The 23639-nt window shown below is 38.9% G+C and overlaps 1 protein-coding gene across 1 annotated transcript in view; it reads right to left on the reverse strand.

The window, feature by feature from the left end:
- GRM8 (glutamate metabotropic receptor 8) overlaps positions 1–23639 on the reverse strand; it is a 456107-nt gene that overhangs the window by 248638 nt on the left and 183830 nt on the right. The window contains exon 3 of the mRNA XM_077807845.1: positions 138–273. Within this exon, the coding sequence (XP_077663971.1) occupies positions 138–273 (136 nt within the window). The remainder of the gene's footprint in view (positions 1–137; positions 274–23639) is intronic.

Consider the following 23639-nt stretch of genomic DNA (forward strand, 5'->3'; position numbering starts at 1 on the left):
CATAGCATAGGGTATAATGGTAACCTTACATTGGACTGAAATCTGAAATCTGTTAGGAAATCAGACACGGGCTCCCAGAAGGGGACTTTCTGCAAAGAGGTAACTTCTTCAACATAAAAAATTACGAAAACAAGCACCTAATATCATCCTCATTTGCAAACATAATCACTGCTCGAGCATTAGGAGTTTCCAACAAGCGCTTGACGATCTTGTCAAATTCTCCCAGTCTCGGTTCACGGGGGATTTTTAGCGACTGAGCAATGCAAACGCCACCTGCATGCACACACACAAAAAAAAGCAAAACTAATTAATTGAGGTGAAACTCTGAACTGTTTATTAATATTTAACTTAATAAACCCATGGCAAAACAGACAAGGAAAACAAGATACCAGTTTGATTGGAGGAGACAGTTCAGCCAAAAAAACTTTATCATGTTTATCATGTCCAGAGGGAGTGTCTAACTCATCTAACCAAAAATCAGCAACGATTACATGCAACGAAAAGCTTAAACATGATGACACCTGGTGCAAGTTATGTATGTGTTTATCATTCACTGTATCCAAAATTTAAAAGGACATATCAAGCCAGATCCTCAACTGGGGTAAATCAGCAAAGCAGTGATATGTACCTGTTGAGAATCTGGCTCATCATTTTGTCACAGGATTGCATTTAGCCTAGGAAAATACCTGTGGGTTGACAGTTATCCTGCATTCAGAACTTCTTTTCCAGGGGTGGGTAAGCTGGCCAATGATTAACAGTAAATATTATGGTTAGAGGAATGACATAGCAAACTTGTAGTCCTTTCAAGGGAACCATACACTGAATTTTTCCAATTGCTATTACAGCATTTTTAATTAAGTTGTCTTAATCATTTAACCACCTGTGTTGCCAATGGAAAGTCTAAATTATTAATCGCTGAATAAACACAAACTCAGAGGCAATATTTATGTTTTTTTTTCCCTGACAGGAGCAGAACTGGAGATAATTAGAACCTTTACATTTTAACGGTGCTGCAGGAAAGGATCCTTAAACTCAGTGTTATCCAATGGAATAAATCCTGTAGGTTGGGAAACTCTCTGCAGCACAGGTGGAATTTTGTGACACCAGGGTTATACACATTTTGAGAATACCAGGCAAGAAATTCACTGAGAGCCTGTCTTATGGCACACTTAGTCAGGAAGAGCACCAAATCATTGTACCTCAGGGTATTCAGCCCTTAGGGTTTTGTTGCGGGGGGGTTAAAATATTATTTACAATAATTACTTTCTCCTTAAGAACTAGCTCCCTAATATCCTTCAATCCAGTCCTAGATCTTCTGAAGCACTTCATTGTGAAGGTGGTACAGTCCATGAGTAACGGAATCTGAAGAGGTGCAGGATCCAGACAGTGACAGCTAAGGTTTTCTCATGTTAGGGAGTTTAAAAGAATAACTTTTAGACCTTAAAAATAGGTTATGACCTGGTGTTTTTTGCTCAAATATAGATTTATATTTGGACCACATACCACGATACTATGCACAATCCCATTGATCTCAATTGTTCTCCACTCAGGTAGATCACAGCGCAGGGTCAGGATTTAAGCAAGTCACTAGCAGCTAATGCAGTGTGAAACAGTATGAAACTTATCAATTGTCATAAATAAATATGATGTTTTTTTTAAAGTTCTTATGAAAATCACTGGATTTGGTCAAAGACAAAAATGTCACCTTTTTCACCACTGGTCATGAACTTCTTTATGACAACAATCGTAATTTCACCAGTTTGGTGAAAGTAAAACACCGTGTTTTACCTTCAACTTTTCTCTATTTCACATGAAAACAAAAACACATTTTTGCAAGTGAAAACACCTGCCATTTTACTGCAAAAACAATGTTTGTATAGAAGTGTAACAGACTTAGACCAGAAGGATATAAGAGAGTAGTAGAAGCTTCAGAATGAGCAGGTCCCTGTTCCCTGGATCGCCAAACAAAGGCTACTCCAGGCTAATCAAGACATCTGACATCAATTAACCAGTTAAGGCCATTAGGCTAATGGAAACAGGTGGAATCAATCAAGGTCTCACTCATACTGCTTAAAAACTCTCCTTTCCAGTTCCCTCAGGGAAGCCCAGGTGAAAGGAGTGGGAAGAGAGGAAGCATGGCTGAATCCTGAGGTAAGGGTGAGGCTAGGAAAAGGGAACCATGGGGAACTGGCCCAGGGAATCAAAGCAGCATCAGTGGTAAAGGGAAAACTGCTAACAGCTGCTACCATTAGGGTCCCTGGGCTGGAACCTGGAGTAGAGGGTGGACCTCGGTTCCCCCCTTTCCCCACATGCTTTACAGAGATTCCCTTGAGAGGGGAAGCAGACTTTGGTCCAGGCAGGAGGCCAAACTGCACCTACTGAGCTCTAAAGAGCAACAGAGACTGGGGGTATTCCATCTTCCCACCTCCCATACTCGCCTGTGATGAAAGTAGCTCAATAAGCTGTGACCTTTGCCGCTATACTGAGAAAAGGGAGGTAATATTGAGGGCCTAAGGAAGCTTCTGAGGCCACTCTCTGGAAGCACGGGACCCACCAGTACAGGCTCGGAGCTTTGTCACAGAGGGTAAAGATGTAGTAATTTACAATTTATTCTATTTGTTTCCAGTGGGATGTTACCATTTTTGCTGACAACAATTTTTTCTCTCATAGCTGTATTAATAACCAGGTTCTCCACAAAAGACTGCTATTTTGTCAGTAACAAGTGAGAACAAATATTAGGTGATCCTAATATCTACCAGGTATTTATGATGATCCAATGGTGATATAAATGACAAGGTGCTATGAAAATGTTTGGCATATTTCTAAAAATAAGCTAAACTATTCTAACGTACAACCAGAAAATAATCCCTCATTCTAAGCTATTTCTGAGTTAACAGTTTTGCACACCTGACAACAAATGCTAAAAAAATTTTAACAGATATACTATACATTTCTGTCATTTAAGTAATAACCGTTCTCTGGTTTTAAAAAAGTAAAGGCTTGAAAAAGAACATTAAGCTCTCAACAGTACCCAAAGTCATCCAGGCATGGGAATGAAAAATGACACATAATAATAATTTGTTACCTCATACATTGCTTGAGTATAATTTTGAACCCTTTCTACTCATGCAGTGGCTCTTTGGGAAAAAAACATTCTCTCTACATGAAATGCAACCTCAAATATTACAATGCATATATATTATATAGTGCATATTGCCATCTACATGGAATGGATATCAAGGAATGAAAAACTACAGGAGATGAAAAGTTATTTTCCTAGAGTCCAAATGGTATATCAAAAACACCTTTCCATCATTATAGCATTAAATTTAATCATGACTTCACAGTGCAACTTAACATCTCTACACTGAAGATCTATTATGAACAAAACAAGATACATTTCAACCTTATTGTTACATTTATAATTTCTGGAAGCTATCTTCTGATATATAAAACATTTTGTGTATATCCATATCAATTTATTACTTATATTATTGTGACAAACAAGTAACAGCATATCAATTTACAATTAATGATCAAATCTCCAGTTTCTAAAGTCAGGTTTCAGAGTAGCAGCCGTGTCAGTCTGTATCCGCAAAAAGAAAAGGAGTACTTGTGGCACCTTAGAGACTAACAAATTTATTTGAGCATAAGCTTTCGTGAGCTACAGCTCACTTCATCGGATGAATTCAGTGAAAAAAAGTATAACAGAACAACATTAAGGTGACACCCAATTGTGTATAGGTATTGCAGATTTGATCCTAAAATGCAAATATCCATACTTCATTGATTTAAGTCCAAAACAACATTAGATCAGTGTAGTATTTTTGTGTTTCTTATGTTTTGTTTTTTAGTATCCTTTAATTATGAAAATCTGAAAATATCAATCTCGTAATGGACGAATTGCCAGACTCCTGGGGTGATTTCATGTAAGGCAGTCTTCACTGAGTGTCCACAAGTCCTATTGCTGTAAAATGGAAGTTTACTTATTTGATTTCCTTAGATTTAGATAAGCACATGCTCAGAAAGCTAAAAGAATGCGTACTCACCTGCATGTGCCCTAGACAAGAATTCAAACTACAAGTATTAAAATGCACACGTCTCTTGGTTTTTCCTAACCAACAGTTGCCAGACAGAAACTAGACCCTGAAATTGAGTTTCAGGTGCTCACCCCCTGTAAGATCAGATTCTAAACTGGTTTCTGCTATTGAGGAAAAAGCCAAAGGAGCAAATTATCTAACCAGCTCGAGGAGTCATTTCAGGCATGCATATTTACGCCTCAATCCTGCAATGAGAACTGCACAAGAGGATCCAAGCAGAGACCCAGTGAAGTCAACAGAACGACCCTAAAGGTTCTCAGTGCAGGACTGGTAACTTAATAAAGAAATGCCAAACTACAATCTGTGAGAACTCTCAGTATGGTCAGTGAGTTATAGCTCTTATGGGCATGTGAGCAACTTGGTCACTTACAAGCCCAGATCCATAAAGCTATTTAGGCGCCTCTCTTCCATTGATTTCAACTGAAGCCTAAATACCTTTGTGGATCTGGGCCTTCCTCTCCCATTCGCTAACTATTGTGAGTTATGTAGCTGCTACCTAAAATGTCTAAACCAATGACTTATCTTCCCATCTTGTATTTATTAAAAGCATTTGTGCACAAAAGCTGAACAGTTACAATTACTGCCTGCCATACTCAGGAGGAGACCTTTATACAAGGCATACAAATCATGTTTCTTTCATGACACAGGCTGATTACTTGTATATCCTTATGTTTAAGCACTCTCTTTACCCAAGAATTCCTCCTGCACAGAAATTCTCATTTCTCTTGAGAGAGAGTTCTATTTTAATTAAATTTACAACATACCATGACAAATATGATTTACAATTTGGCCTTGGTAATGGAACAAAACTGTGATGCCTCTTGACATACTGTAGTTGGCCGTAAATACGGCTGGGTGAATAACAGATTTGGGTTTGCTGGCAATTCTGGAAAAAACTGTTTCAGGTCAAATCAAAAACAAAATTTATCAGTTTTCTGTGATTCAATGTTAAAATTGTTTGGAATCTTTTTAATTGGATTTTGAACATGTTTTAGGGTATAATATATGTATACTATATACACTGTAGGAAATTTAGAAATGAAAAGTCTATTTGAACTGAAAAATTGAAAGGTTTCATTTCAAATTTGCTGAAACAACCTATTCTGGCTGTTTGGAATTCGTCTTTTTCCCCAAAACGAACAATTCAGCAAAACCAAGACAAATGTGCAAAAGATTTTGTTGTCACTGGATACATATTTTTGTCAACAAAAAATCTCAGGCAATAAATTTTACCCAGTTCTAGCAGTAAATGTGTTCACATGTATTTTCAAATCTAGTCCCCCTATCCTGCAATCATTTGCACATGTGCTTGACTGTACTCCCATGAGTAGTAAATTAATGTCCATAGGGCTTCTTGGGTGTTTGAAGTTAAACAACTGTGTAAGTGTTTGCAGAACCAGGGCCCTGGATACAAACCACAGGTCAGCTGGAGACTAAAATTGGCTAAAACATTACCACTGATCTCTCTCTCTCTCTCTCCTTTCATAATATTAATATATAATCAAACAATACATACTGTGTTCAGAATATTTCATTTCTAAATAAAGAGCACTAAACCCAACATCTAATAAATGAATTCTTCCCGTCTTCTAATCATCTTCTGATTTTAAAACCAGTGTTATTAAAAATGATCAATGAAGTTGCTATACAAGAAGGCTTTATACAGGGTTGCACTGATAGACCTATACAGATGCACACAGTTTGTACTGCAGAAATCATGACTCATCCTTGGTGCATTACGTGCCTCCATGGGAGTATGAGAAAGAGCAGTCCCTGTGCTCCCTTGAAGAGAGAGAAGAGATGCCTCCATCCCTCCACGTACTCTCTTTCTGTTTCCCCATCTGTAAAATGGGGATAATACTTAACTACCCAGACAGGGTTTTGTTTCACAGGAAATTTTGACTTTTTGGTTTCAGTAATTTTTTTTTTTTTTTTTTTGCAAATCTGAAATTTCCTAAAAAATGGAGATTCCAAAAAAGTTCACTTCAAAAACACGAAAACATGGGGTTTCTGAAACAAAATATACTCCCAATAATATCTGGCAGAAGCTGAACCACTCACTGTTCCTGAGAGGTGGGCGGGAGTGAAACTGACAAGAATCATGTCAATTTCACTCAGCAGCTCCAGGGATTCCAGCACTACCAACAGGGGCCAGCTGACTCCCCAGTCTGGCAGCCTAGGAAGTCTGGAAGCCTAGAGACTCAGGCAGTCTAAGGAGCCAGCAAGCCTGAGAATGTACCAGACTCCCAAATCAGCATCAGGGAGCCCAGAAGCCCTGTGAGCCTCAACTACAGGCAGGGGTCCCTGACTCCCCTGGCCTGGGGCAGTCCACATGACAAGGCTGCCCTGGAGCCAAGGACTCTAGAAGCCTGGGCTGTCCAGAAGCCTGCCAGGGGAAATGGCAGGGAACCAGACAGGGATCCTCTCAGGGATTGTTGAGCCCATATTGTTCAAAATCATTTTGGGTTCAATGAATTGGCACTTTCTGAAGAAACTAGGTTGGAGAATTTCCAACCAGCTCTAGTTGTGAAGATTATAGCTGGTTAATGTTTGAACAGTGCTATATAAGTGATAATTACTTTCTCATTTTGTCTTTCACTTAACAGCTAATAATCTGTGCGCTTTTAAACATAGGATACAGTTAGACCGGCATTTACAAACAATGCATTGTTTAGTTTTGTTTTGTTGTGATTAAAAATCATGTCCTAAACAAATTTTCAGTGTCAGACTTGGCCAGTTTACAGGTACTATGTATAACAGCTGTGGGAAACATGATATGAAGCCGGCAATGCATGTTTGTGAGATACTTTGAGTATTGTAGATTTGGAAGATAACAGCAGTACTTGGGATCAATAGCTTTTGCCTTCCTTTGTGCTTCAATAACAAGGGCAAAACTCTGATAAAATGGTAGTAAAATGCCTATGTCATTTTGGAGGTTAATCTTATTGTGTGTTAGGATGGTAAATACTTTTAGCTCTCGTGGATAATTCACAAGGTGGAATTCTCACTGTAAACAAATATTCAAGAAAGTAGAAGTGGATGTTGGTGGAAGTGATACTAAATGGGTATTTAGAAAATAATAGCAGACACTGTTGTAAACCTGTGACTGCAAAAATGAACAGGACACAGGGAACAAGCAGAATGACTGACTAAGGGGCACATTCTACCACTCTCAGTAGTACCTAAGCACAGCACATTTTAGACCAACAGCATTGAGATCAATGGGAGTAAAGTATTGCTCCAGTTAAGGGTGGAAGAATATAGGCCTGAAGTTCAAGCTTATTCAGTTTTGGGACCATAAGCACCCAGCTCAGAACTACTTAGCTTTTTAAACTATTTTATTTTCCCATTTATACAGTCAACGGTAACACTGTAAAAATGAAAAAGCATAGATCAAGGTCTGTACTTGCTTTGACATAACTTTGTTTCTCAGGAAATAGAGGCATTTGTCTCATCCCTCAATCATCACTTATGACATAGTTTTTTCACAACATCTTTGTAGTAATCCATATTTTTTCTTACAGACTCACTAGAAAATAACAGAAGCATTATTAAGGGCAATCCTGCCTTTGTATGGCCATTCTTTGCCCTCAACTGCTCTCAATTACTCCTTTTTGTTTCTAAAATTTACAGATCATAGAATCTGCATAGCAGTAGGCAAAAGAAGGCAATAAATTCTTAATACATATGTATGGATAGTCTCCAGTGCACTCTTCATAAATATATAAAGTCAGATTCCAAAGTCCTTGTTCCAAATTGGGGAACTGGCAGCAGGGACTCCGAATAAGCTTCAGCCAGGCACCATTTTCGGAGACAACTGGTCCCTTATGCTGAAGATTTTTCACTAGACCTCATTGAATGGTGAAGATTTGGGGCAACATGAACTCAATAAGATTGCATGTAGGCACAGAGTATGCCCACAGAGAGGTAGCAGGATGGTGATTTACAGAGACCAAAAAAGATGGGAGAAATGAAGGATTATTATCCGAATGAGGAATTGTGACACAGATTAAATGACTCTCCCACAGTCAGACAAGAAGTCCACAGCAGAGCCAGGAACTGAACCCAGATGTTCTGAATCCTGGATAGAAAGAACAACTGGATTGAGAATTGATTTGCTGGCGGGGTATGCAAGCTAAGATCAGTGCTTAACAGCAGCTGTGGTGGTTTACTTTCATAATAGAGGCCAAATTGCTTGGGGGGGGAGGGGTATATTACTAAGAAGAGGTTTGCCTTAATTTCTGTTTAAAAAAACATACTTTTAATATATACAATTATTTTTCATTTTTCTACAGGTTCTAAGGAAATTGACCTGTGATAAATGAAGTGGAGGGTAGCTCCCTTTTATGGACAGCCAGCCAGTTAGCTGTAAAATCCCTCTTGGTAGCTGTTCTCTGCTTGCTCTACCTGTAAAGGATTAAAAAGCCTCCCTGCATAGGTACCAAAAAAAAAAGTGGGCACCTGACCAAAAGAGCCAAAAGGAGGACTAAAACTTTTTAAAATTGGGAAAAACCTTCTTTGTTTTCTGTTTTCTCTGGCTGCAGGGACGCAGAGCAGCAATGCTATAAGCAGGAATGCTGTGTGAAGTTTGAACCAGGTATGAAAAATTATCTTCCATACCAAGAAGTAATCATTGGGACAGAGAATGTTTAGATAGACATGATTAGGTTTATTTCTTTATTTTGGCTTGTGGATCCCCACTGTGCTAACCCCAAATGCTTTTGCTTCCTTGTAACCTTTAAGCTGAACCCCAAAGAGAGCTATTTTGGGTGCTTAATTTTTGGAATTGTTCCTTTAAAATCAAGATGTATTTTCTTCCTTTTTGTTTAATAAAATTTACCTTTTTTAAGAACAGAATTGGATTTTTGGTGTCTTAAGAGGTTTGTGCATATGTTTAATTAGCTGGTGGCAACAGCTAATTTCCTTTGTTTTTTTTCTCTGCTCTTCTCTGGAGGGGGGTGAAAGGGCTTGAGGGTACCGCACAGGGAGGAATTCCCAAGTGCTCCTTCCTGGCTTCAAGGGGGTTTTTTGCATTTGGGTGGTGGCAGCATTTACCAAGCCAGGAGTGTAAATCAAGCCTGGAGTGTAATACAAGCCTGGAGTGGCCAGTATTTTTAAAATCCTTGCGGGCCCCCACCTTGTGCACTCCAAGTACCAGAGTGGGAATTCAGCCTTGACAGGACCAAATCCATTTCCCAGCAAGATTACACATGTACCTATTTTTAGGTCAAACAGGGTCAGACCTGCAGGAACACCAAAGCTGTTATGGCAAGCCTTGGTGTTACCCTAGGAAATGATCTTGAACTGCATGGGCCCTTGAAGTAGGATGACCAGATGTCCCATTTTAAAGGGACAGTCCAGTATTTAAGCCCTCCTGCAGGTGTCCTAACTTTTTCTTAAAAACGGGCAAATTGTCCTGCAAAAGCATGGGCCAGGTCATCCCTTCCCCCTGCCTCCTCTGTAGCTGGAAGCAGCTCCCATCCCTTCCCTCCCACACAGTGTGGAAAGGCTGCTGCTGGCCACATTTTGGTGTGAAACCTGTCAGAAATCTGGGGAGGGGGAGCATGTGACCCTACATGTCACCCCCCCCCCCCAACACACACACGTGTTGCCTCAGGAAGACATGGTACCAGGAGAGGTGGCTCTGTCCTGGGGGCCCAAAAAGGCATGGAGGGCAGACAGCTCTGGGCAGGGAGGGTCAGGTCAGTCATCCCTCATGTGAGAGAGGTGTATGGGAATGTGTGTCACCTCTCCCCAAGCATGGGAGGGGTGTGTGTGTTTGTGTAACCCCTCCCTGTATGAGCCTTAAAGATAAGGTAAATAAAAAGAATCCAACTCCATAGTATTTCTTTTTAACAGGGGCTCAGTCAATGTGATAATTTGAATGTTTGTACTGCATAGTTCTGATTGCTGTTGAACTCACTTGAATACAAGTAATTTTACCAGGTGTCCTATATTCAGCATAAGGAAATATGGTCACCCTACACTGAAGGCCTTCAGTTTAAGGAGGCTGTTCAGATCTTGAACAGTGAGGATGCTTAGAATTTGATATTGGAAGGAGGGCAGGCAAGTGACAGTTTAGGGTAGCAGCTATTCTCCTGCTTGCACTGCTACCAGGGCAGAGTACCTTTAGGAATTGTCTTATGGTCATTTAAGTTGCAACCACTTGGCTAAAAATCAGCTGCTTGTATCTATCTTCACTAACTCCAACCATTTGCTATTGTAATTTACATTTGCAGTTCAAGTTTAGGTAGGTAAACTTACAAACTAAAGATTAAAGTTTATAGGCTTGTTTTTCAAAGTAAGTGTTTATCTTCTTGTAAAACCAAAAATCTTGTGGCTTATCATTCCCACAAATTCCTGCACAATACCCCAGCAGACGGCTACGACATTAGCTGATTCTGCAGTCCAACATGGCCATGTTCTTTGATGTAGGTAATAGAAAGAAAAACATTTAATAATTTATAATACTTCGCTTTGAAAGCTTCAAGCAGCACTCAGTGTCTAATATACTAAAACATATTATGTTTTGATGGATGATATGTAATTTGGTTGTGATCTATTAAAAGCCAGAAAGGGGGGCATGTTTAGACCCACAAGTTTCTGGGGTTTAGTGAGAATACACATATTCTTTTGCAGAAATCTTTAATAGCTGAATGCTAGTGTGTTCAATACCTACATGAAGTCATTAGCTCCCCTACTCATGGCTAACAACAACAGTGAGGTCAAAGCTTGTGTCAATTACTCTCTCTTATTGTTTCAGTAGATGGTCTTTTAAGGATGACTTATCAGCTTTTCCATACTATCTTATGACTTGTGGCATTGGAAATGTTTAAAAATGTATTTGCTTAAATTGCATGTGGTCATCAAAGAGCATCCATATTTCTGACAGGTGTGAATAAGAAACCAGAAACCCAGATATCTATAGCTGTAGATATCTATTTATCTAGATATAAAATAATAGGCAAAACCAGTTTTAAAGCAATATTTAAAGAAAGGAGGGGGGGAAGAAAAGGCTCAGCCTTGCTCCCATAGACAACTGGCCATTGACTTCAGTGAGCAGAATCAAGCTCTAATATAACCTGAAGAAAAGGAAAGTGTTTTTCTTTGTACTTTTATTTTGAATAGCAAAAGTTTCTACAGCAGCGGTATTGAAAAGTGTGACCAGCACCATTATCCACCCCGACACCAGAAGAGAAATAACTTCAAGGGATTTTAGCACCATAAGTGAAACTAACAAAAAATCTCATTTTTGCAGGTTTGCAAAAAAAGCAACACATTTTTCATTCTTGCTTTGACTCTTCACTGCTATTTGTGAAAATGAAAGCCAGCTTTTATAGTCCTGGAAGTGAGAGGCTGAGAGAAGAGCTCATCTACAGTAAGAATACTTATGAATGGGTGAATATCTCATAACCTGCCAAAAGACTGAATGGGTTTTTCAAAGGGTTGCGAGGTTGTGGGCTTGGAATTTTCCCTACAACTATGAATCAGGGTCTGCAATAGCTACATAGGTGGACGAAAGTGGACACAGGATGCTATGTCAAACTCAGGCACAGTCTGTGGCCAATAAATTCTGATTGGAATTTGTTTTCAGTTACAATTGCTATTCATTTGTTGTAATTTTTGAGTCCCTTTGTTTTTTGTAGACGTAATAGCTGATCTGAATGTCTCCTCCTCAGGATAAGTGGTACTTTCTACTGCTAGTACATTTGGAAATTGGAGAACATGTTGTACTTGAATACAGCGTGTAAATAAAGGGACAATGCCACTGTTTGTGGTACCACTTTCTTATTGGACACTGGTAATTTTTTAGTAAAGAAGGGAGAATGTGGTTGGTTTGTTTTTTAGGGGGTAGGGAAGTTGTGGACAGTAGGGATTTCAAATCCCCCTACATTTAAAAGGTTTGCAAAATGTATTGGGTTCAAACCTGGTATAATCAAATCAGCTCAAAATAAGGCCTTTGGAAATGTATGAAACATCTTCTTAGTAATTTAAATCATTGTTCAGTTGTGTAAAGATCAGGCCCTTTCTTTTCCACTCCTCCCCACACCTTTATGATTATTACAAGAGATGTGTCTAAGTTATAAAAATCAGATCTGGATCCAAACTGTCCCAAAGTTTCAGGGAGTTCAGATCCAGGATTTTGATTTAACCTGTTACAGAGAACATGGTCCAGGTGAAGAAAAAAATCATTTCCAAGCCTGTGTGTGTGTGTGGTTGTCTGTTTGTTTGGTTTTTTTGTTTTAAATCCATCTCCAAGTATAGAGGCAATCAGAGCAGATGACTCCACATGCTCCATTTTCTCAGTTTTCATTTATTTCAGACACTTTTTTTTTTATCTGGTCCTACTTACATGACATGGGACTAGGTGAATATATCCCTGTCACATGGGGTCAGTATCCTATCACCTCCATTGGCTACTGTACATTCCTCAGCATACATACAAGCTGATTGGTGGGGCTTGACAGGCCTCTGGCTGATAGAACATGCACAATTGGTATCATAGGCCTGACACAGGGGCTTCTAGCATTCATAGAGCTGTTTGTATGTGGTTTGGGAAGGAAAGCGGCCCCTACTTGGGAAATGGCTGGATTTTGCCCAAAGCCTTTAGTTATAAAAATGTACTCCTTTCCCTCCTCTAGGCTAATCCATCCCCGGCAGGAAGCTTTGGTTTAACATTTTTTAAGTTTCATTTCCATCCCCTGCCCTTTGTTTTATTTTTAATATTTAATCAGTTATACATGAGGGCTTTGTTGCTTAAAGTCTCTAGACTGTGTGTTATCAATGTCTCCCTGGTGACCCATTTTTCCTGCATGCTGCTTCTTGCTGTTGTGATGATCAGAGACTGACCTCAAATTGCCTGTTGTATTTCGTATTTTTTTCAGTCATCCCAGACCTGTTTTTTCTGATGCTTTTAACAAAAATAACTTCTTGTTTTGGATCTGTTTGGCCTGTTTTTCGCAGCCTGTGGCTTCCTTTAAGTAACAACCACCAGGGACTCCAACCACCGAGCGCTCAGTCCCCATGGCCTTGCTTCTGCCCTTCCTAAAATAGCAGGACTGTAACAGATGCATTGCTTATAGTGGGTTTAAAGTATAGCAAAAAAGGCCCTTCTGTCTCACTTGGTCCAGTTCCCAATCAGTCATTTCTGGCATGCAAAAATGCAAGATCAGACCCTCTGTCTCTATCTGGCTTGAGGGTGTGCATTGCTGGAGTCACAAGTGGTGAAATATTAACAGTAGGACTGTTGATTAATCGCAGTTAACTCATGTACTTAACTCAAAAAAATTAATTGTGATTAAAGAAATTAATCACAATTAATCACACTGTTAAATTTCAATTGGTATTGTATTGTTTATTAAATATTTGGGATATTTTTCTACATTTTCAAATATATTGATTTCTATTACAACACAATACAACCTGTACAGTGCTACTTTATATTTTTGATTACAAATATTTGCACTGTCAAAATGATAAAAGAAATCGTATTTTTCAATTCACCTCATACAAGTACTGTAGTACAATATCCTTATCTTGAAAATGTAATTTAGAAATGCAGATTTTGTTACGTAACTGCACTCAAAAATAAAACAATCTAAAAAGTTAGAGCCTACAGGTCCACTCAGTCCTACTTCTTGTTCAGCCAATCACCAAAACAAACAAGTTTGTTTAAATTTACGGGAGATGATGCTGCGGCTTCTTATTTACAATGTCACCTGAAAGTGAGAACAGGCATTCACATGGCACTTTTGTAGCTGGCATTGCAAGGTATTTACATGCCAGATGCGCTAAATATTCATATGTCCCTTCATGCTTCAACCACCATTCCAGATGACATGCTTCCATGCTAATGATGCTCGTTTAAAAAATAATGTGTTAATTAAATTTGTGACTGAACTCCTTGGAAGAGAATTGTTATGTCTCCTGTTCTGCTTTACCGGCATTCTGCAATATATTTCATGTTATAGCAGTCTCAGATGATGTCCTAACACATCTTTCTTTTAAGAACACTTTCACAGCAGATTTGACAAAATGCAAGGAAAGGTACCAATGAGAGATTTCTAAAAATAGCTACAGCACTTGACCCAAGGTTTATGAATCTGAAGTGCCATCCAAAATCTGAGAGGGATGAGCTGTAGAGCATGCTTTCAGAAGTCTTAAAAGAGCAACACTCTGATGTGGAAACTATAGAACCCAAACCACCAAAAATGAAAATCAGTCTTCTGCTGGTGGCATCTGATTCAGATGATGAAAATGAACATGCATCGGTCCGCTCTACTTTGGATCGTTATCGAGCAGAACCCATCATCAGCATGGATACATGTTCTCTGGAATGATGGTTGAAGCATGAAGGGACATCCGAATCTTTAGCGCATCTGGCGTGTAAATATCTTGCGACACCAGCTACAACAGTGCCATGCGAATGCCTGTTCTCACTTTCAGGTGACATTGTGAACTAGAAGCAAGTAGCACTATCTCCTGCAAATTGTAACCAAACTTGTTGGTCTGAGCAATTGACTGAAGAAGGACTGAGTGGACTTTTATTATCTAAAGTTTTACATTGTTTTATTTTTGAATGCAGGTTTTTTTTACATAATTCTACATTTGTAAATTCTGTTTTCATGATAAACAGATTGCACTACAGTACTTTTATTAGGTGAATTGAAAAATACTATTTCATTTTTTACAGTGCAAACATTTGAAAAAAAAATATAACATGAGCACTGTACACTTTGTGTGTTGTAATTGAAATCAATATTTGAAAATGTAGAAAACATCCATAAATATTTAAATAAATGGTATGCTATTATTGTTTAACAGCACAATTAAGCACTATTAACTTTTTTTAATAGTGAATTTAATCACTATTAACAGCCCTAATTAAAATAAATAATTGGTTTATAGGAATTTTAAAAAATCTTTTCTTCCCATTACCATCATCCAGGCTACTAACTGGCAAAGATTTTCTTTCTGTGTGTTCTTATCCAAGCAATTCAATCCAGCAAGTCATATAAAAAATGGTCCAAGCAAGGACTGATGCAGTTTAAAATGCTTTGTGTCAATATTTGAATTGGGTTTAAATAGATGGTTTGGTTTTGTGCACATAAACATTTCCTTTCACTTCAATAAGTATAAGTTTGTGTTTTCACTGAGTTTCATTGGAGTTCAAACGACATTTCAAATCTCAAAGTAAAACTCAGTAAAAACCACTCAGTTTCATCTGGTTTTCTGTCAAAATCGTACAAAAACAAAACTTTGTGTAATTTTTACTCCAAATCATCAGACCTCTTCATCATAAAGAAGGTCCACAAGTGATTGCAAAATCCTTTCACAACCCTGGATTTGATTTGAATTTGTAATGAAATCTGTTACCAGCAAGGCAAATTTCACATCGTTGCAAGGTCTGCTGTAAAACATTTAATGTGAGGCTAACTGCTGCCAGTATATGGTTTCTCCGAGTAGCATTCCTAGTATGCTCACTTACAGGCTTGTACCCAAAGGATTCAATATGCTTTCACTGATGTTGTTGTCAGACAGGATCAAGCCCTAATTGCTCTTGCATGTCATATTTATCTCCAGCAGTGCTAACATTTAAGACAAAAGTGTGGTTCTCTGTTCACTTATTAGATTAATAAATTCATAGATTTTAAGACCAGATAGGAGTAGTGTGATCCTATAACCTGACCTGAATAGGTTGAAGAGTTGAGAAATTTTCCTTGGAAAATGCAGTTTCACTGATACTGAAATATTTCATTAAAATGTGTTTTCAAAAAAAAGACAATGGAAAATGTCAAAATGATTTTTTTGCCATTCTTGTTTTGTTTCAACAATGCTGAAAAGTTTCACTTAAGTAAAAATGATTCAATTTGTCTTCATTTGATTCATATTTAGACTTTTCTATTCTATTAAAATATTAATATATTTACTTCATATTAAGTTTCAAAATTATCAAAACTAAACACTTTGACATGATCAGAATGAAATTATTAGACATTATCTAAACAAAACATTTCAAGTATCTCAAATGACATTTTTGGGGAATTTTCATTTCACAGAAAATTATGAAATGTCAGTTTTTCATTTTGATTTGGAACAATTTTTTCTGTAAGGTCAGAATTTTCTGTGCAATGGAAATTCTATTTTCCAACCAGTCCTATAAAACAGCACAAGGCAAAAAGCCTCACCCAATAATTTCTGCATCAAACTCATAACTTCTATTTGAGTTCTAAATATATATTTTAGAAAGATACCTAGCCATGATAAAAAAAAAAAAAACTTCAAGGGATAGAAAGTCTACCACATTCGTATATAAGATGTTCCAATGGTTGTTAACCCTCACTGTTAAAAAATTGTCCTTTATTTCTAGTTTGAATTTTTCTAGATTCAGGTTCCAAGCATTGGTTCTCATTATACTTTTTTCTTCTAGTTTAAAGAGCAATCTCAGAAATCTATTCCCTGCAGAGTTACTTGTAGAGTGTGATCAAATCACCTATTTTTTTTCTTGGATAAACTCAATAGATTACAGTTAGCAACTAAAAGAAACTGAAAGCAGGTTTTCCAGCCTTCAGATCATTCTTTAAGCTCTTTTCTAAAATTCCTGAAGTGTGAACACCAGGCTATACTTTACTTCAGTTTATAAAACTTTCTGAGCTGAAAATTTGGGTAAGAATAACCCCTTGAATCTAAACATGTTAGTGAATTTTCATTTGCCCACTTCTTCCCATTGTTAGTTATGAAATATGAAGAGAATAAAACTAAATCTGGTGTATTGCTTCATTTCTTTATATTTCTAGGCACTATCTGAGAATCTAATGATATTAAGAAACAGCAATACTTCTTCCATAACACAACAGCAAAAGAGAGGAATGAGTTACTGAGTGGGTAAAGGAGGCATTCAGTACCCTTTCACCTAAATAATCCTACTGAAGCCTAACCGTAATTTTAAAAACATAATCAACTTGGAGCAGGCTTCATCATACTGCAGGTTTAAAAGAAGCTGGTAGGGCTTTGTTATGACTTTTGGTTCAGAGAATAAAGTTTGTGAGTGGGTTTGGTGTCTCCAAGGCTATGGGCATGTCTACACTTATCGGGGATCGACACTGCTGCAATCAATTCATTGGGGGTTGATTTTGCAGGTCTAGTGAAGACCCACTAAATTGATCGCAGATCACTCTCCCATTGACTACGGTACTCCACCAGATAGAGAAATGTAAGGTAAGTCGATGGGAGAGCATCTCCTGTTGATGCAGAGTAGACACCACAGTAAGTCGACCTAAGGTACACCGACTCCAGCTACATTGTTCACATATCTGGAGTTGCATAATTTATGTCGACTTACCTCCCTAGTGTAGACAAGGCCTATGTCTACACTGCCGTGTAGTTTGGACTACAGGGGTGTAAATAGCAATGCACACCAGAGTGCTGCACTGTAGCACTGTAACTCCCCTGTGTGCACTCTGTGGGCATAAACTAAAAGATTCCTATTTTGCACTAATGTAGTCCTGTTTGAAGAGTACTACGTTAACATGAACTGGGAACCTTTTGGCTCCCACCTGCAGCATTCACACAGGGAAGTTACAGTGCAGACTTTGTTACGCACTGCTATTCCCACCCTTGTAATCCAAACTGCTGGGGCAGTGTAGACAAGCTTTACATGTTTAATACGAGGAGGTGAAATATCCCTAAGGAAGAAGTTTAGAACTGAGTGGATCCACTAATTAGACTGAATTGTGTCTTGTTGCAATGAATGATTAGCTTAATTAATAAAGCCCTAAGAGTTGGAGGCACTAGTTGAAATATGGTGAAAGCGGAAATGTGTTTTTGGAAGACTACTGTGATTTCCATGACTTGGAGGCAAATGCATTAGCAGAGAAGTGTTCAGGAACTCTAAGCATGGTATCTTTGAGAGAGCTTGTAGACTGGAGGTAACACATGGTAGTGTGCTTTAAGCCATGAAGTGCCATTTTAGGAAAAAGGCGGGTTTAGATCAAGTTAGAATCACATCTATCCCTGGATGAAAAGCACTAACACTCAGATTCTAAATCAATGGAAGTTAGGAGCCTAAATACTTTTGTGAATCTGGGCCAAACTGTAGAAGTGCAAAATAGAATGGGGCAAATGTAGCAGTGTTTACTCAGACAAAAGTGTCATTCAGTTTCTACTCTTAAATGTAGCAGTGTAAGTCTGGAGTAACTCAAAGCAAGATACACTCAAGGGAGCAGTGACTCTACATGACACAGACTCCAACCCCAAAGAAGGAAGATGTGGGGAGAGCTTGCCACTTACCAGCCAGGAAGATATTGAGGAGGTGACAACCTGGGCCCATGAGGTTACAGGAGAGGACTCGGCTCACCTCCCCAAGAAGATAGCAAAGGTAAAAAGGGATGACTTAGAAGGTGACTTAGAGGGAAGGAGGAAAGAAGAAGAGTTTCAACCCAGCTAGGCCAAACTGCTGTTTATGGACCTCTGCTGACAGTGGTTGGTTTAGCCCTGATCTCAGGGGAATCCTACCAAACCAATTCAGTGACCTCAGGTGAATGTGAGGAACTGCAAGCAGAATTTAGCTCAGTGGTATTATTTTTATTGTGAAAATACAATAGGTAGGTCTTTCAAACGCACAAGAACAATTGACTAACACAGTAGAGGTGTAATTCTGAAATTGGCTCCAGCCTCGATTTTTGCATGGATTTTAATTTGTTAAACTTACAGAGACAGACAGGAGAGTTGCAAGTGCCCTGCTCCCTCCATGCAAATGACAACCATTCTAGAAGGCACATCTATCAGTAGGAAGAGAGCAAGGCAGCAGTTTGTGTGGCTGCTCTGGGATAGGCTATCGGCTGGAAAAGTAGCAGTGGTGTAACAGCAAAGAATCTTGGTGTGACCAGTGATTGGTCTGCTGCATTTAATAAACCAGAACCACCACACTCTGCAGACAATGCACCCAGAGATGAGCTAAGGATCTGAAAAGCCTGCAATCACTAGGTATACAATTACTTTTAAAACAGAATGTGAACCCTGTGAATTCATGAAATTGATGCTGAAATAAAAGCCTATTTGACTGTGAACCTAATCTCCAGGTAGATCTTTTTACCAACTACTCACCTCTTTTATACTCATCATCTGATGGATAGACGATTCTCCATCCATGCTACCAGGCTGCTCAGCTGGTAACAGTAATTTGATATCTCTCCCTTTCTATTACACATAACACTTGTCAAACATTCTTATTTTTAAAGAAAAAAATAATACTACACGGAGTCTATTGTACATGGAGCAGGTACATTCTGATCATTATCAACTCAAAAAAAAGCTGATCTGCAGAGGAGCTGGAACTGGGAGTGCTGCCGCACCCCCTGGCTTGAAGTGGCTTCCATCATCTACAAGGTTTACAGTTTGGTTCAATGGCTCTCAGCGCCCTCTACACTACACAAATTGTTCCAGCCCCCCTGCAGATATGTACATGTTTTCAGCATTATTAATTCTACAAACATATTATCCTTTCAACCTTGGCATAAAGGTAATGGAAGAAATAATAAGGTACTTCAATTTGCCAGGTATAATTCTTTGAATAAAGAAATATGATTAGCACAGTAGACTCATGAGAAAGAAGTTCCTTGTTGCAAACAGTAATAAAAGTCTATCCTACCTTACTAGATGAAGTTAGGGGGTGGAGATGAAAAATGAAGATAACAAAAGAAATAAAAACAGCCAGAGCTTTCAATGTTCTGAATAATGCACAAATAAAGCACTGGTCCTAAAATAAAACCTTCACCAATTGCTTAGCATTCCAAACTAAAATATTACCATTTGAAATATTATGCATTTGTTTGCAATGCCTTAACCTTAATCACTGTCAGATTTTGAAGTGGAAAAAATATTAGTTGGACTGAGTCACCTTGTTCTCAAAAAATTCTACATAACTTTCTCCCTTTGCTGGTTCAAGTAGTTCCATACAATAACGCCAACAAATTTGTACAAAGCACAGTAGAGAGAGTTGAGCACTGCACAAGGGCATTCACCAATACACTTGCAGCTAAAACTTGCCTGGTCACTTTGTTGATATTTGTGACTTTTTTTTTTTGCTTCCTTACTCAGGAACATTTGAGTTAGAAATTTCTTTTATTTTCAGGTCAAGTTAGTGGAAATGTTCTGAATTTAGAAAATTTTCCTTGAAATCCCACCCAAATTTTGAATGTTGATGCAAACAAAACACACACAAAATTCCTTCCCCATTTTTCAAAGCAGCTCAACATGCAAGGGCACTCTCCAACAGTGAAACATGCACACACACGCCCGTGAAATAATATTCAAGAGTATTCTCATCTGAAGCGCTCGTGTAGACATTTTGAGAGCTCTTTGTGGGTTGGAAGATGGAAGGGCAAGGGAGGAATCAGGCCACCACAGAGGACCAAGAGACAGCATTTTTCAAAATTAAAAATGAGAAAAAGCAGTGAGGAGAGGAGATTATTCTCACCCATCTTTTTTTTAGATCATGTACACAGAGCAGTGGTGGCAACCTGCAGCCCGTGGGCCACACGTGGCCTGTCAAGGTAATCCGCTGGCAGGCCACCAGTTTGGCCAGGGTTCACCGTTCCTGGCCAATGGGAGCTGCGGGAACCGGCACGGACCACAGAGACATGCTGGCTGCCGCTTCCCACAGCTCCCGTTGGCTGGGAACGGCGAACTGTGGCCACTTGGAGCTGCAAATGTAAACAAACTGTCTGGCAGCCTGCCAGTGGATTTCTCTGATGGGCCGCATCAGTCCTGTGGGCCACAAGTTGCCCACCACTGACACAGAGGGATCTAATTACTGTGTAATCAAACAAATAAATGGTCTCCAGGAAAAAGGCAGTCTGGATTCTCTATTTCACCCCTGTGCAGAGGACCAACATAAGGTCTACACACCACTTTAGTGACCCCTCTTCTTGAAGACATAAATGGATTACAGGCTTGTGATGGCCCCCTGCACAGGGGTGAATGTAACCCAACGTAAATAAAACTGGCAGGTTTTCACCAAGAAACATATTTTGGCTTACGACGTTATCAGTGCTCTGTGTTAACCTCCTCCTTTAACCCATCTTCTATGTTGTTGTGGTCTTCCCTGTCACTGCTAATCATATGATTTGGCATTCAGTTATTGATGGAGTCGGGTGTTCATTCATTCTAATGAAGCCCAACCACTCCCCATTGCCTATGGACTGGCAGGTATGCCTGTTGGAGACTACAATATCTGCTATGCTAAAAAAGTGTTTGGCGCAGTGATCCTCAGACTGAGGCTCACAAATGGCTCTTTTCAGAGCAGCAGCCGTGTTAGTCTGTAACCGCAAAAAGAAAAGGAGGACTTGTGGCACCTTAGAGACTAACAAATTTATTTGAGCATAAGCTTTAATGTGTCTCCTGTGGCTCTTTGAAGTACATGATAATAAAATACTGTGGTTTAATTATTAACCAATCAAAGTTATTAACCAATCAGGATGCTTTTACTATGTTATTAACCAATTGCAGTTGATAAAATAATAATACTTGATCAGACAGTTTGTGTGAGAATTTTATATATATATATATAAAAAATTCTCACAGCAAACTGTCTGAAAAAGTGTGTATATATATATAAATATAACCTAAATATTTCCTGTCATACTGTTTAAAATGAATATATAGTACCATAGTAAATAAAACAATGAATTCACACTATTGTGGCTCTTTTGGGTAATGCTGATAGCTAATTTGGCTCCTGAACCACTGAGGTCTGAGTAAACCTTTATGTGGGGGGGGAAGAGATGGGGAGTACAGCCTGCATTACAAAACTATGTGAAACAGAACCAGCCATAGATCCTTCTTGAGTTGCCAATACAGTAATGGATCTGTATTGGAAGATATAACAATAGTGTCCTACAGATATCCATCCACCATCTGTGCAGCCTCTAGCTTCAGCTCAGTCCTCCAGGAGAGAGGACAGCAGCATCAAGGCCAAAGTGCTAGAGACTTTCACACAGGGTCCTCCCCAGTCTTAATTACCACTGTGATGCTACCCTTGCACTTCTTTCTGAGTTGCATGTCTCTGCTTGGAATTTTGAGCTGGGCCCTGGCAAATAGGCAGTAATAGTGTGATTTAAATCAAAGCCAGTGGATTCGATCCATATCCGAAATATGTGCATTGTTGCTGTATCTGATAAGGGAGAATACCGGCTGGCCAAAGCCCCAGAAAAGAAGCTATTAAATGAAAGAGAGAAGGATCTAGTTGAAACAAGCATTATATGTAAAAGCTGATGCATAGCAAATAACAACAGCTGAGAGACAGTGTGAGAGAAACCCCCCCTTGGCTGGAAATTATTTTTACCAAAAATTGATTGACCGATTATGAATACCGAACAAATTTATAAACATCAGAACCTGTTTGTGGATAATTTGCATGCCAAAATAAGGGTAAATTCACTGAATAAATTATTTGTTGCAAATTGTTTACCCTCCTCTAGTACAGAACCACAGCTTCAGAGTCGTTCTTGGTAAAAGCCTGACTATTGAAAACTTTTCCCTTCTGTTAAAAGAGCACGACAGAGACCACTGGACAGAAGGACACAGGACAGAAGATTTCTGTTCCCTCACTAGTGACTCTCTTCACACAAGGCATTTTTCAAGAGTTGGCAGCTTTTCTGTGTAATCCATGCTTGTTTTCTTGTTGAGTCTCATCATAGGAATTTGGCAACATGTTTCCACTCAGATTGGTTGTTGTAACATATTTGAGCCCAACAGTTCTGTGAGTGATGTCAGTTTAGTTCAATCTTCCTGACAAAACTCCATTCCATTCTGGCAGGGATGCTCCAGACTTGAATGTTTCAAAACACTCAAGTTTTCATTCCATATCACAAAACTCTGAATCAGGCAGTCTTTAAAGATATATTTTCTCCTGACTTTCTCCATTATTATAATTTTCTACTCAGCGGCTGTCAGTGAAAGTTTAACTCTGCTCAGTCAGTCAGTGATCAGGTCTGTCAATTCTGGCAGACAGTTTTCAGCTCTCTCTTGTAACAAAGATGGTATCCCATGCATGCCGCATATATGCATTATATATATTTCCTTTAGCGAGCACATCTGCAAAATGTATATATCTGGAAGCATTTCTGTGGATTGCCTCATCAAAGTATCTGCATATGTCTAAAAATGGGAGCATAATTTTGTTCATGCATTTGTGAGAACATGGTAAATGAGGCAGAAGAGGGAATAAGATCTAATAAATTATGACCTAGATTCAAAGCTATTTAATCGCTTTGATCCAAAACTGGACTTTGCACAGGGTCTGTGCCGATAAACAAGGCTGATGGTAAAACATGCTTGACCAAGAAGTCCTGAAAAGATGCAAAGAATATTATGAGTCCACACTTAACCATCTTGAAGTGATTCCATGTCCAGTTCTGGATGCTTTAGCAGTAGATACAACACCTGAACCCAAAACATGTATAGATGCAGCTATGTTGGAAGAGGTTCACTCTGCCATAAAGAACCTGCAAAGTGGGTGTACTGCCATATCCAATGGCA

Source organism: Eretmochelys imbricata, chromosome 1, assembly GCF_965152235.1.
Source record: "Eretmochelys imbricata isolate rEreImb1 chromosome 1, rEreImb1.hap1, whole genome shotgun sequence".
NCBI lineage: Eukaryota > Metazoa > Chordata > Testudines > Cheloniidae > Eretmochelys > Eretmochelys imbricata.